The following is a 15,856-nucleotide window of genomic DNA, read 5'->3' on the forward strand; positions in this document are numbered from 1 at the left end:
TTGTGAGGTAGGTAAGGAGCATTACTTCAGTTTGCATGTAGGGAAGCTGAGGCACAGAGGCTGAATGATTGTCTTGAAAACTCGCTAGGACACACAGCAGAGTAGGATTAAATGGTCAGTTTTCATCTTGGCAAAAGGTTAACTGCTAGGGCCACAAGGCACCATGAACTCTTAAGTTCAGTGTTTAATATATTTTAGTGATCTAAAAAGGGGGGTGATTAGTGAGATAGCAAAATTTGCAGATGACAGTTATTTAGGTTTCTCAGAACCAGAGAGAACTGTGAGGATCTTGAGAGAATGAGTAACAGGATGGCAAACAATTCACTACCAATAAATGCGAAATAATGCACATTGAAAGGGGAAAATTTAAACTACTCATACACCTTACTAGGTTGTAAATCAACTATAGCAACTCCAAAAAGGGACCTGGGTGACACTGTAGACAACTCAATGGAGACCTCTGCTCAATGTGCTGCTGTGGTAAAAAAAAGAGGGAAAAAAAGGCTAATAAGATATTAGGATGCATAAGGAATGGGATGGTGAATAATAAAGAGAATATCGTAATGTCTTCACATAAATCAGTGATTTGGCCTTATCTGGAATATCCAAACTAAAATTGCAGAACTAGACGGGATTCAGAGAAGAGTGAGAATGATCAAGGGCCTGGAAAAACTGTCCTATGAAAAGAGTGAAAAATTGGATTCCTGACCTTAGAAAGGAGATTAATAAGAAAGAACATGTTAAAACGTGTGGCCTAGAGAAGGTAGATTGGGAACTCCTTTTCTCCCTGTCTCAGAACAAGAGGACATTCAATAATGTTACCAAGGGGGGGAACTCAACATGGATAAAAGAAAATACTTTCTCACATATAATTGAACTGTGGAACTCCCTGCCACAGGAAAAAGTTGAAGCCAGGAACGTAACAAGATTCAAAAAGGGACTGGATATTTATATGGACATAAAGAATATCCAGAGTTGCTATAATTAATGATGATTTTGTGGAAAGGATATAAAATCTCATGCTTCAAGTCTTAAGTCAATCTTTAACTCAGAGATCAGGATGATGTGGGGGGAGGGGGAGGAAATTACCTCATGTCTGCTTCCTGAAGGGTACTTAAACCTTCCTTTCAAGCATCTGGTGCTGGCCAGTGCTGGAGATAGGATGCTGGGCTAGATGGACTGTGGGTCTGATCCAGTCTGGCAATTCCAATGTTCCAAGGTTACACAGAAAAGTAACATCTGGGCTGTGAATAGAACCCAGCAGCCCTGACTCAGTTTGCTCCTCTCGCCACTGGACCAAGCATGTTTCCCTTCTGATTTGTTTTTTATCAGCATGTTAAGACCTGTCTGATTTGAGCTTGAAATGGGACAGACATTTTGCTCTGCAAACTGAACATGCCAGTAAACTACTTGGACAGGTTTTTAAGTCCTGATTAACACCAGGGCCAAGTTGCTGAGAATTTCAGTTGTTATACTTCCAGCAATATAGGATGCATTCTTCCACCAAACTGGTGTATACAGATTAGCAGCCAGATGATGAATTTTTAAATACAATTTTAGTGACACTCAACACTTTATCTTTTCTTTTTGATGATGTCCAGATATTAAAGCACAGGTACTCTTTGCCTGTTTGGTCTGGAAAAGACCAACGTTCCTGCAAAACGTTCTCCTTTGCCTATATATTTCTGTCTCTACCCACAACTTTTAAGTCCCTTTTTGTTCCTTTCCTGTGTACATTAGCACTCATTCTCTGTTGGCAGCATTGGACATTATAATATGAGGTTAATAATATAACCTTCCCCCGGTGATGAGATGACCTAAACTGGCAAATATCTGTGTGTCCTAGACCAGTCCCATAAATGACGAACTGGTCCGCTTTCATGAGACTGACCGTCCTGGCATGAGAAGATGGGAAATCAGTGTGGGCTCCCAAAATCTGGCCCAAATTGTTGGGCACGAAGCCAAAGAACTTTCTTTTTTTTCTTTAATTCTTTTCAGATCTTTTAACTAGATTGGAAAGCTAGAAAATAACCTCTGTGCTCACGCGTCATCCTGATTGTTGCATAATAGTAAAAACTAATTAATTGCAAGGTCAATACATGATAATGCATTGGCACTAAAACATGAACCTTTGGTCAGAGCATATTAAAAGAAGAAAGCAAATACTAGGGAGAGAATATTGTGTGTGTGTACTCATGCCAGGTGCAGGTGGACTTCCTGGCTCTCAGGGCAGCGAGTGCAGTGAAATTAATTGACATTGTTTCTGAATAGATCTCCAGATTCAGCTAATCTTGAAATGTACCCAATAATTCCATCTAGATTTTGGAGTCACCTATTTTGAAAGATACCACGCTGCAGAATAGTCTTACCCAGCCACTGGGTAGCATGCACTGTTTCTGTGGGGGCTCCCATCCTGGCCTAACAGTAGAATTTCAACTGCCATGTGCTATTCTGAGTCAGTATTTTGGCTCCAAGGACAGGTAGATGTGTTCTCTTCAAAACAACAACAAAAAACACTCTAAAACTCTAAACTGAACTGTTAACATCTAGGTCAGCTGTTAATTTTTTTTTTTTAATGGCACATCTTGTTTTGTTTTTTTCAGTACATCAACTGTGGTAATCTGGAACAGCTGTTAGACGGTAACCAGCATCTGCCCTGGATGGTGAGGGTGAAATTGGCATATGACATTGCTCTGGGACTCAGTTATCTTCACTATAAAGGCATTTTCCACCGGGATCTTACATCAAAGGTAACAAGTATATAACAAATGGAACTATTTAAGGGATATATTGTACTCTAAAAGCACCACTTTGCTGGCTAATATACCCAGTTGCCTGGTCCTTCACCCCCTTCCAACAATGAAGCTCTGTTACATAAAATGTCATTTAAGGGATTGTGAGAGAAAGTTAAAACAGTTTAAAGGATTAAAATTATTTTACAGAACAAATGATGTTGAGAACAGTTTGTCCAGAAACCTTAGAAGGGACATTGCTTGTAAATGAGTTTGGATTAGGGTTTCTGAGAAGGTGGCTGCAGAGCTGAGTTTTTAATTCATAATTACATTCAGTAATTTATTTAAAACCCTGGGCATTTAAGCATAAAAATCTAAGTTGGATTAAAGTCATATAAGGAGTTGAGGTAGAGGGACCATATTTCCCAAAGAGAAAACAGCACACCCCCAGCTGCTTGCCCGAGGGGCCCCCTCTCTCCCTGAGACTGTTCCCTGGTTGCTGGAACCCTGCGGGGGTCCCACATGCTGGAGCGCTGCCTTCCCCTCTCCCCTGCCAGGCCCAGGCTGGCATCTCCACTCACCCCCTTTGTACCACACCCCACATTTTTGACAAAAGTGAGCATTTGTCCTGTTTTCTCTTGCCAACTGATCAATTCAGCAAGAGCAAATGGGACAAATGCCCCCTTTTGAGGGGGACGGGGCTTAAAAAAGGGACTGTCCTGGCCAAAATGGGACATATGGTCCCCCTAAATTGAGGAGATTACTTGAAACCCATTTTAAAATCTCTGTTGCTTTTTATTTCTTCTTGTATTTCGCAGGTGGTATCCAGTGGGAAAAGTAGAATAGTATTGGTCTCTCCATAGCTTTAACCTTGGCTATCTTCTTTACGTCTCATTTTCAAATTTCCCCTTCTCTCCACCTAACTTCAGCAAGAGCTGACCAGTCTACCTAAAACATCACGTGGTCTGGAATGAGCTAAAAGGGAGATAGTCCTATGGGGAAGGAGGGCTTAACTTTGTGGAAATAGAGGGAGGAAGTCACATGTGGAGTCCGCAGGCCCTGGGAAGGAATAGTGTCTATATCAGGGGTTCTCAGACTGGGGTCGGGACCCCTCAGGGGGCCACAAGGTTATTACATTGGGGGTCACGAGCTGTCAACCTCCACTTCAAACCCCGCTTTGCCTCCAGCATTTATAATTGTGTTAAATATATTAAAAAGAGTTTTTAATTCATAAGGGGGAGTCACACTCAGAGGCTTGCTGTGTGAAAGGGGTCACCAGCACAAAAGTTTGAGAGCCACTGGTCTATATGGTATAGCTTGCAGGTCTGTTGGAACGCCTGTCACTGAACAACTCTCTGATTTAAAAAATAAAATAAATTCCTTGGTAAAAAACAAAACAAAACTTGAAGCTAGATCTTTTTTAGACATATCACTTCAACAAAAAACTCCTGTCTGAGATGAACACTAAAGTTAAGGTTCCACTTTCATTTTTGTGCATTTTTTTAAAAATATGTAATGAATGAGTGACCCTAGCTGTTCAATATGGAGCCTGTTCCCAAAATGCCACCATGAGAACAACTAGAAATACTGAGATGTATCAGTGACATTCATGACACAGGTGTAGGCAAGGTACTGGTTTCAATAGTGCCTGCAAAGATTAACCTGTGGGGCGGATCTTTAAAGTCAGTTTTCTTCCTGAGTGTTCTACAGGGGCAGAATGAAGGCTGTTTGTGTGTCTGTAACTGTTCCTGAGAGAACGATAGATATACTGTAGTGTTCCCCTAAGGTGTTTTGGTTGAAGTGACATATTCTTTCAATCGTAACTCAAAGTTGATGATTTTTCTCCTTGGGAATATTTTGTTATAAATTGAGGTTTTTTTGACACTTGGGGAAAGTAAGTGTGTGTGTGTGTGTGTGTGTGTAAAATCCTATCACAATACATTCTTAAATGCAGGTGAGTACAGTCTTTCTGTAGAGTAGAGGTTAGCAGTAGTATCCTAGTCAATTTTGTACTTGGATAATTCTGTCTCACTAACTTCCCCCTGCAATTTCAATTCCACGAACAATGTTCTCCACTGCCTGACCTAAACTGTTATGTTGTGTTGCAGTGTGGTGTTAAACAGATGTGTTAATCCTAGAAACACCTCATTGGTGGGTGAAATGATTCTTCTAAGTAGTTTTGTAAAGTATTAAAGATCCTTTCAGATGCAAAAGTATCAAAGTCTGATTATTGACTTCTCAAAAGATATTTAGTTGCTGAAGAGTCAGAAGATTGGATTGTTTGATGTAACTTGCCCAAAGATTTCAGTTACTGTAGAACATGTAATAAAATTATGTACAATATTGATTAACCATAGGTACTCCATAAGAGTATTGTATTAATAATTTTCCATCTTCCCAGTTCATAGAGTTTTAGTCCCCCTCCTCTGAAAATTTTTTGGGGAAGACAATGCAGCCTAGGAACTCCTTTTATTCCTTCTTTCTATCAATCAACCAACCAATGTATGTAAAGAGAACATGTGCTGACATTCAGAATCAAAACCCTGCAGGCGTAGTCAAATGAAAATCCATTTTTCAAGACCGCTGTGAATGCTCTTATTGTTTTAAAGCTTTGCATAACTGTTGTCCTTGGTATCTGTCCTATCAGCACCTCAATGCTGTCTCTTGTTAAATGGTCTAAATCAGTGGTTCCCAGCCTGTTTTCTGCCATGTCACATCTCGACACCTTTAATTATTTTGAGGCACACCACCACATTTTCTCCAAATAAACTCATGAATGTTCATGAGCCAAAGCAGGGTTAAAATCAAAACAACCATGGTGGCTAACATTATATTGTGATGTGTCTTTTGTGCCAGAATTAACATTTTCAACAGTGGAAACTAACATTAAAGCTAAATTTAAGAACTGGACAAAACCATGCTCAGCGGAGACAGTGACATGTGCTTGAGAATAATATTTTGGGATGACAAGCAGTTAATAATTAATCATTTCTTCTCATTCCTAAAATAGTCTTCCCAAAGTGTGTGTAACTTTCTCCTCTGTTTTTAAATGCAATATCATTAAGTCCCACACAGAGTATTGCCTACCTCAAGAGATCAAAATATGAATGTCAGACCCCAACAAATCAGGAGATTGGCTGCCCCAAACGTGGTTATTTACAAAGAGATTATATTGGGGTTTTTTGTCTAACGATTGGTGAACTGCCCCATCCCTCCCCAGAGCAAGAGTATGTTAATGCTGCATGCTCCCAAATGTATTGGCTATGAGATTTTTGGCCCCTGCTGCAGGAGTTCTCACCCCCACATCAGCCTGTCCCCTGCCCAGCAATAAATTGTGCCCCCCAACCTACAAATCAGTCTTGTGCCCCAAGTTTCCAAATCAGTTCTGCTCCCCGGCCCCCATCAGTTCTGTCCTCACCCTCCACCAGTCCGGTCCCCATCAGTTCTGCCCCTGCCCTCAGTTCAGTCCCCTCTGCCTCACATTTGCTTCTCCTGGGGTTCTTCCCTCCTCCCAACACTGGGCGGCTGCAGCAGGGTCCCTGCTCCCCTTCCAGGCTGGGGAGGGGCAGCTCCAGGGGCTCTTTTCCCCACCCCCAGCCTATAAAAGTGGGGAGGGGCAGAGGAGCCGACTTGTTGCTCATAGGATGGGTGGGGAGACTTTGTTTCCCCTCCCACTCCCCCGCTCCGCAGACTAAAATTTTCTCTTAATGTCACTTTGGGGAATGGAATATGATGCATGCATAATATTTGAAAGGGGCCTTATCCTGGAGAGCAAAAGTACAGAATGTGATCTGGCTCCAACACTAATTAAAATAAAGGGAAGGGGTTTTGTTCTCACATGTAGTTTTTTCAAAAAATCCCGCAGCACACCTGTTCAGGCTTGATGGCACATCCTGATCCTCATTTAGAAAATCCTCCACTGGAAGGAGAGCCTGCTAGTAGTGCAGCAGTAAAACAGTCTGTGATTATGGGGTATAGAAAGGGCTACGAGAAAACATCAGAATTGATCCACAAAACCAGTAGGTTTTGTTTTTAAAGCACAAAAGGTAGAGTTAATTAATAGGTTACAATGGAGGCTGGCAGGCTAAAAGCTTGAGCCAACAGCTGTGTTGTGAGTAGCTAAGCAGTACTGTCTGTGTTTCCTCCAATTATGTGGTGAAGGGGGTGGTGGTCACACAAATACCTAGATAGGGTCCTTGTCTTCTCTGTTCTTCGGAGGAGAAATGTACAAAATCCCTGCTCTCAAATGGACAGATCTTTGTGAATTTCAAGACAGTGACTTTTGTATTTCATGTTGTATTATTGTGTTAGTGAAACATATTTCAAATTGAAACGAAATGCTGTGAAAATTATTCTTTTTCAATGTACACTATGCTGTAAGAGTGAATTTTGCTTTGGAGGAGGAAGCTGTTCCCATTGTCAGGTTTTAAACAAAGTCAGAATAACTAACTGCAGCAGATGCACATCAACTATGTAGGCCAAGTGCCTTTTGGCTAGTGCTTTTGAATACATGGCTAACATCCTGTGGTATTCAAGTGGCTTTGGATCGATGCCAGGACACTTACTGCAAATTCAGGAAAGATTTGACTTGGTTTAGCCTTAGAATGGAAACACTGTGGCATGGCTTGAATTGTGTAGGTATGGGGTGAGTGGAACCACCATTTTAATGCTGTTTTTTTTTAACTGCTCCTCTTTCTTCAGGAATGTGAAGGCCCAAGCCGCTCCCCCAGCCCCATGTGTGGGGCTAGCCTGAGCTGCTCACCCAAGCCCTGCCTGCCCCGCATGTGAGGCTGGGGCTGGTGTCACTGCTCGCTCAAGCCCTGCCTGCCCCCTCCCGAGCCCCCACATGGGGCTGGCATCGCTGCTCCCCCACCGCATGTTCCTCCTTACTCCACTTCTTTGACAAAAGTGGGCATTTGTCCCGTTTCCTCTTGTGCAAACTGCAGTTTTTCAAAGACTTACAACTTTGTCAGATTTGGTTGGATTATCCTGGGGGAAAGCAAAAGACACATCCCTGACACACAGGTCACTGCCTGCCAAGGTTCAGCTCCCTGCTCCAAAGCATGGGGATGCTAGAGTTTCACAGCAAAAAAGTTACCAGTATTTAACACAGGCAAAACAACATATTTTTCCCATGTCTCTTTCTTGGAAACAGCTGAACAGTTTTATCTGAAATTTTCCAAAAAAAAATCAGCCTGAAGCAGATACCTGGTGTGGAAAATTTCAGCCCAAACTGTTGTTTTGACAGAGTTACAAACAACTGAAAACAGGGTCTTAGAATGGGAAGTGTCAGGCAATCTTAACAGGTAGCACTACCAGCCTCATCTATAATAAGCTGGTGGGGGTGGAGGAATCATACTCTTCACCCTGTATTGCTTGTTCCTTTTTTAAAAAGAAACTAGTCAGTTCAGTTTCAAATTTTGTTTTATAGTCATTTTTTTGTCCTCATTACTGTTTGGCTTTCTTGTACTAGCACAATGCTGGTATTTGGATCCCAACACTGCAGGGCAATGTTCACATGCACAAAGTTGTCGTTCAATGTGAGTAATTCTAATGCAGCTTTGGTACACTCTTATTTAAATGCAAAACGTAATTTTTGGCTTAAATGAAATTGCCCTTTGGAAAACATGCTGTAATTGTAAACGTTGCCTACTGGGACTATGAAGTTGCTGCTGTTTACACTTCATTGTCAGCGTTGCTTTTGATCCTGATAGGATGGCTCTTTAAAACCAGCTGACACATCCCAGTTGACTTTTAAGTATTTTAACTAAGTAGCAGTCGTCATAGGATTGTGAATGAGTAACATTCCCGAATTTTTTCTGTATGTCATAGCCTCGCTCTATATCATAGTGAAAGATAAAATGGTGGAGATGCTTGGTCTGAACAACTTATTTTTAACTCTGAAGTTTGAGAGTCTATTTATTTTCATCCGTGTTTATGGAAAATAGAGTGTTGCATTTGCCCTAGTAGGATTATGCTGTGCAAAGCAGATATTAAGCTCCCATAACATACAAAGGGGCCTTTATGTTCTCTCACATCTGTCTCTGCATAAACAGCTATGTTAACCCTTTAGGGCTGTTGTACAGAGTTCCTTTCTTTTATTGAAGTGACTGTCTCAGCAAGGACTGAAGTCTCTCCATTAAAAAAAAAAAGTCAAATATGGTGGTGTTGGGTTGTGTAAACCTCCAAAAGAAACAATGAGTCTCTTTATGGAGGTGTCTCACAAGAAAGCATAGAGAATTCATGTTTTATTGCACTGCGTCTTACACAAATAGTCTAGTGGTAGGTTGGAAGAGCTTTCTCAAAGGCCATATTGTAAAGCAGCCTAGCATTTTATTTCATCGGCCATTCCTGCTGTCAGCCTTTCTATCAGACAGGGGTTTGAACTCTGTATATTATTAGTGGAACTTGGCCTAAAACTTCTTCTCACTGATGTAATTGCTTTTCTTTGCCTTCCCCGGAACCTGAGCAATATCAGCTTGGTCAGGTGTTGGAATAACTGTACTCTGTGTGTTGCACTCTCTTTACTAAATAGTTTCTCTATTTTAATTTAGCCACTTTTCCACTTGTTAGCCCATAATACAGACTTTTCCCTTTTGATACCTATATTTTATGTTTATTTTACATTAATTTGGAAGTTGAGTGTGCATGCATAGTGATATGCATTCTGAATGCAGCTCCTATCATCCTTATTTTTTATTATGGGACCGGCAGGAGACTTTTCAATAATTGCATCAAAGGTCCATTAACTATCTTGCACATGCTGTGGACTGACACTGCAGCATACCAGTTCCAGTGAAGCTTGGAGGATGAAGATGAATTCAGTGGTGCTGAGAATATTCCTAAAACCTTATTGGAGGTCTGGACCCAAGTATCATATCACAGAGTGAAGCACATCAGTGTGGAATGCTGTTTTTTCAGAAAATTGTTCTATTGTTTGGTATGAATCCAGGAAACTCTAGGGGTGAAATCCTGGTCCCATTGAAATCAATAGCAAAACTCCCATTGACTTCAGTGGGTCCAGGTTTTCATCACAGGTGGGGTCTGAAGACTCAAGGCTTGCTTACATGCAAACTTGCACAGATTTAATTAATCACTTCAATTAAACTAATGTAAACCTCTGAAGGGACACCCTTATTTTGGGCTGAGTGTCATATTTCACCTGTTCCCAATTGATTTAAGCAAAACCAAAAAAGCCACTTTTGTACAGAAATAAGTGTGTCCCTATGGGTTTAACTATAGTATGTCTACACTGCAAAAAAAAAAGTGTGGACTAACCCGAGTTGAGAAAACTTGGGTTAAAATACCAGTTGAAGACACAGCAACTCAGCTTTTAACTTGGGTAAGCAGTTTGAGTACAACCCTGGCAGTCCTATATTCTTGAACTTGGACTGCTAACCCAAGTTAAGTTGAGTTGCCTCGCCTTCACTGGTATTTTATCCCAAGTTAAGAACACACCTTTGTGCAGTGTAGTTATACCTTCTCTCTGTTTAAATTCACGCCTCAGGTTCTACCAGGGCAGCTTTCCCAGCTAGACAAGGTCTCAGACTTCCATCAACAAAAGCAAGGAAACGTAGGCGTTCAGATGTCTTCCTGGACTTAACCCTGAGCAGCACAATGTGGCAGCACAGTTGATGATAAATGCTTTGTATGTAAAATCTGAGGCCTCAGGCTGTTCCCACTGTCTTCTGGGATTATGTGAGAGCTCACTGGCAAAACTATCAAACCTAGAGCTCAGAGGTGCTGCTAGTGTGGCATAGTGTGGCCTTCTTAAAAGGCCCACTCTCAAGCCACCCTTTGCCTCAGAGAACCCAGTTTGCAAGTTTTGCAGATTCTCCTACATATCATTGAGTTTACAGCTGTAAGCAAACATCATTCATTCATTCATGCCCGTCACCCCAACTGGGGTATGGGTCGCCAACCACAGATCTCCATAGTCTTCTATCCTGGGCCATTCGCTCTAGCTGGTTCCAGGTATAGCCCATTTTTTTGCTATCAACCTGAAGGTAATGCCTAGTAGGGTCAGGTTGTTGCTCCTCATCTCTGCTGCAACCTCCATGTGCCGATGGTAATCCTCCTGGCTGCAAGAAGGGTGATCAGCGTCATGCATCTTGAGTTGAAGACCCTTCTTTTCTAGGCTAAAAGTCTCTGTTAACTCTATTGTTGGCGTTTCTGTAGCAAGCTGATTTTTACAGGGTGGAGAACCCTCCTCCTTTACCCTGACTTGGGACAGGCAGATGGCCCCAAAGGACCTCTCTGGTGGAGTTTAAGCAAACATCAGTTGGGAGCTATGCTGTGTTACATGTATCAGATTATGTATTACACATGTGCATTATTGGCAATAGTTTAATGTTGCACTTGGGAGTTGCGGTGGATAAAAATGCCATACATCTTCATTAAGTAATTTCTTTAGACTGAGAATTGGTACATATTGCTGGCATAGGGACAGGTTGTGACCAGGGCATTGAGGAGTTACAAGATCACTCTGTCATGTTGGCACAGGCCCACTGTTGCTTTTTGTAAAAATAAGGTTTTGCAAAACCTAAACCCAGTAGAAATGTTTCCATATATTTTTAATTCCAATAAAAACAGTTTTTTATTTGGATTATATGTTCCCCTGCAGTGTTTGTTAACCAAACTTTGGAGCATTGTGCTAGTACATGAAAGCCAGAAGGTGAAACAAATGAATCCATTCTCACTGACAAAACTGAGTGAAATACAAAAAGGAAAAAAAATAGTATTAATGGCAAAAAGTAAAAACTAGAGTTTAAAAATTCCATTAATATGAATAATTGAAGGAGTTAGAAGACTTGTTGGAATTTATAGAATATGATTTTTTTAAACCTGACATTCTTTTTGAAATTTGATCTTTGAATATTTAATGAAATTAAAACATTACATTTCACTGCATCTACCATGGGAGAAAATTGTACTGATGAACTTTCTAGTGTCGGCACATGCTTATTTCTGTACAGAATACAATGAAATGCCACCTCAGTTTGAACCTTTACAGTAAGAGTTGAGATGTTTATCCCTCTAGGATTTAAATGCATTTTACAATGAACAAATCCTTAAACATTGGCAAGCTGAATGAATGTGTTCTTTGATAGGAGATAACAAAGGCCATAACTGAGACACTGACGTGCACTTCGGGTCAGTGTGGTTCACTTACCCTTGTAAAAATGTATGAATCCCAAAGTGAACTTTATTTATTATAGTTTAGTCACATTAAACAAATAGGACTTTGGAACTAGGAATCTAAGGCACCATGTTCATGAGAGCAGCATACTTAACCTTTTAATCAGAAGGAGGAAAAATGTATTTAGTTTATGGACTGGACTAATGTCAGCTCTGGATGTAATCAATGGTGACCTGGACTTGATCTTTCAGACAAGAGCATCACTATCCTTAGCAGTTGCTTCACTCAGACAAGCTAACACGGTGGGGATTGGTGAGGAGTTTTTGTGCATCCAAGCACTATAAAGCTAGCAAACGGAGTTTCCTGATGCAGGGTGCCACCCTGGGGAAGTCTGCAGAGGCATTGCTAACTGTCAGTGCCCAGTGTATCTTTCTGTGGGTGGCACGGAGCAAGGAATGCAGAAGTGGAATGAATTCTTCTGCAGGGAGTGGGGCAAAATGAGGTCAAAGAAACCCAGGAAAACCAGAAACCAGCTGCCAGCTCTTTCAGTGAGGAGGAAGATACCTTGCACGGATCCTTTCATTCATTTTCGCCCCCAAAACACTGCCTGTGCTCCAATGCTACGGGTCCTGAGTCAGCTAAACACATGCTTAAATGTTTTGCTGAATGGGGGCCTTAGAAAGGAAAAGATGCTAAGTCTCTGATTAGCTATTTCCTACCAACTACATCCTTTAAATGTGCAGTGGGACTATGTATTTGACTTGATTTGAGACTTAGCAGCACATTCAGTTTCCTGTAGCTTGTTTTCTACCCGAAACTGTTAGTGTAAATCAACAAGTACCTTTAAAATACAGCTTTGTAAATGGTTAATGTAGCAAAATTACAGTATGGAAAATATTTAAAGGTCATGCTTTTCCTCGTGTACTGTAAATCCTACTAATGGGTGTACTGTGTTCTAGTCCTGCCTGGCATACCCCATAGAGAATCTCAGTCTTGTTGAGCAGTGTTTATTTCAGGTTTTACCAATACAGGGACGAAATCATTTTAGCTCTTGCTGAATCCTAGATACTTACTGCCTCGAGTTGTCTGTTGCCTCAGCAAATTTGAGTGGATTATGAACAAAATATAAGACTGGTTGCATCAACTGAATCTTTGACGGGCACGTGCCTGACTTCGATGTTTGTGTGTTGTTGGGCACAGACAAAAGTCTCTCATAAATGACTATCTTTAAAACAAGCTTTGAAAATCTTGCTCCAAATTTGAAAACAGTATGGAATTTCAAACCTAGACAATATTTTAAACTTTCCTCCTTTCTCTTTAAATTCAGAACTGTTTAATAAAGCATGATGAGAACGGTTACTCGGCAGTGGTGGGAGACTTTGGTTTAGCTGAGAAAATCCCTGATTGCAGGTATGTGGATTCTTCAGTACTAATCAAGATGAAAAGTAAGAGTGTGCTGATCTATGGAGCTGATTGCCTGAGGTTTGCCTCTGATTTCAGTCTGGAGCTACAAGCTAAATGGAGATGGGCAACCACTCTAAGCTCTTAATTATCACTGTGAACTATAGACTTTGATAGTGGCACTTTTTCTTTCAATGCTCCAATTATCCGAGAGCTCGACCAGGCATTTCAATAGGTCTCCAAAGCAAGTTAGATTTTTGTTTTGTTTTGTTACGAACTTTCTATTATTCTGAATCTGGGTGATTTATACTGAATCCTCGCTTCAGTGATTCCAGATGTTTTTAATTAGCTGCTTCTTGGATTCACAGCCAGTGTTCAAAAACATTAAAGTATAGGCCTTTTTCACCTCTGGTCTAATAGTTGAAATTCAGGGTTGGAACTAAGAGGTATTGCTGTCTGATGGCTGGTTTGGCCTATTGTGGAATGAGATGATGATCTCCGTCCATTTGAGGAATGAACAAGTGACTGAATCTCACAAAACACCATCACAATTGGCACCTGGCTGGTTTTTTTTTTTACCCATCCAGTACAGAGGCCAGGGATTTGATTAAGCTATTTGCCCCATCTGTATATAGTCCTGTGTATTCGGGATTCTGGGGTCATGGAATTTGTCAAAAAATTATGCCTCAGAATCTAAGCTCTAATTAAAATAGCATCTAGCCTATATGACTGTAAGGAAAACATCAGGAACATGAACAATACAGTATTGTTTTACTGAGACTGCAAACAATCTAAAATGATAGCTCAGGGAGTTGTGAAGCTCCCCATTCATCTCAATAGGATGCTGACTCTGAAACAGTTTAAATGTCAACACTGTTAACTTTTTCTACTATTGATAAATTCAGCAGGAACATCCTGTATTTATTTCTCAATCCCTCACTACCTCCAATTCCTTCAGGTGCCAAAAGCCTGAGCAGTCTATTACCAAGTCACCAACACTTCCAGCTTTCCTTTCTCTTACAAAGTTGGTAGTGCAGTGATGCATTTTCAGCACACATTTTTGAGATACACTGGAAACCAAGAATGTAGGAATAGCCTAAAATAAATGCAACTTAGTATCAAAATAAATAACACGAGCTACTGTACTGACTGCATTATTCATTTTTAATTCAAACTTCAGTTTTCAAATTTGAAAAGTGCAGCCATGTAATGTCCAGTATGCTGACCGATATGCTCTAGGACTCAAGGGACCGTGTCACAGAATGTAGGTACCACTAACCTCAGAGGCTCAGTTTTTAGAGGTGGTCCTTGAAAATCAACGTTGCAGCAAGCTTGCACTGCCGCTGTATGTGTTCGTGAACAAGACTGCAGTTTCCAAATGTATGGAGATATTGTAGATCAGATTAATACAAATTAAAATCATCTCTGTATTGACTGCTTCTGTTAGGTTTGGCTCAGTGGGAGATTCACCAGATAACCCTACTTAGTGAATTTCTGAAAATTTTAAATAAAATTTGCAAGTCACCTTTCAAGGTTTTTGTTTCTATTTGTGTGGGCCTCAGACCAGACTGACTTCTTTCTGACTGGTGAGCAGAATCTTTCTGAATCTCGACAGCCTGTCATCACATTGTCAGGGATAAGACTTCCCGGGTGGAATACCTTTCAGAACTGCTCACAGAGAGCTCTCCAATCACATAACAACACAAGGAAAAAGTCTTTCCCTCCTTGAAAATGTACTTGAAAATAAAGATCTCTTTGAGCCAGCATAGGTCAAGGGACCTACTCTGCTAACAGCTTGGATGCTGAGGGTGTCCACAGACTTATAGCTATGGAGTCTAGAGCTATGGAGGAGGCTTACAGAAAATGAAATAAATAAAAGTTGTTTCAGCAAATTGCAACAGCCTGCTCCTTCATCTACACCTCTACCTCAATATAACATGACCCGTTATAACACGAATTCGGATAGAACGTGGTAAAGCAGCGCTCGGGGTTGGGCGGGGCTGCGCACTCTGGTGGATCAAAGCAAGTTCGATATAATGCGGTTTCACCTATAACACAGTGTGATTTTTTGGCTCCCGAGGACAGCATTATATCGGGGTAGAGGTGTACCATCCCTGGACTCTCAGATCCTTTCCATGTACAAAAGAGTAGAATCTAAAATGAATTATATGGAAACTACTCACACTGTCTTTTCTATGCTGAAAGATGCTCATGAAATGTTTTAACCTTGTATTTGCTGACTAGTTCTCTCTCTCTCTCTGCCTCCCTCACCGTTCTTGAATGTGGAAAGTGAGAAGCTTCCAGTGGTAGGCTCACCCTTCTGGATGGCACCTGAAGTTCTCAGAGATGAGCCTTATAATGAAAAGGTGGGTATGTTTAAATGGAGCGTGGATATTGGCTGTTTCTTTTCGGTGCAGCCTTGGAGGTTTGAGAATATCATGAGCTTGAAAGTTGTCCTGCCACTGTGACTTACTGCACTTTCCTTAGCAGAGTTTGTCATAAAAGATTCTGAAGAAAGAATGTTTTCTACACTTGAAGCGAGGGTACCAATTCTGACTATAGCTCAGTAGAAACCTAGATAGAA

The 15,856-nt window shown here is 41.0% G+C and overlaps 1 protein-coding gene across 2 annotated transcripts in view; it reads left to right on the plus strand.

Moving 5' to 3' along the window:
* The window catches only part of TESK2 (testis associated actin remodelling kinase 2), a 109,276-nt gene that overhangs the window by 73,974 nt on the left and 19,446 nt on the right, over window positions 1-15,856 (plus strand). For both annotated transcript variants that reach the window (XM_039485107.1, XM_039485108.1), the window contains exons 5-7: window positions 2,604-2,750; window positions 13,199-13,281; window positions 15,563-15,638. In XM_039485107.1, coding sequence (XP_039341041.1) covers window positions 2,604-2,750; window positions 13,199-13,281; window positions 15,563-15,638 — 306 coding nt within the window. The remainder of the gene's footprint in view (window positions 1-2,603; window positions 2,751-13,198; window positions 13,282-15,562; window positions 15,639-15,856) is intronic.

This window comes from Mauremys reevesii, linkage group 8 (genome assembly GCF_016161935.1).
Source record: "Mauremys reevesii isolate NIE-2019 linkage group 8, ASM1616193v1, whole genome shotgun sequence".
Lineage (NCBI taxonomy): Eukaryota > Metazoa > Chordata > Testudines > Geoemydidae > Mauremys > Mauremys reevesii.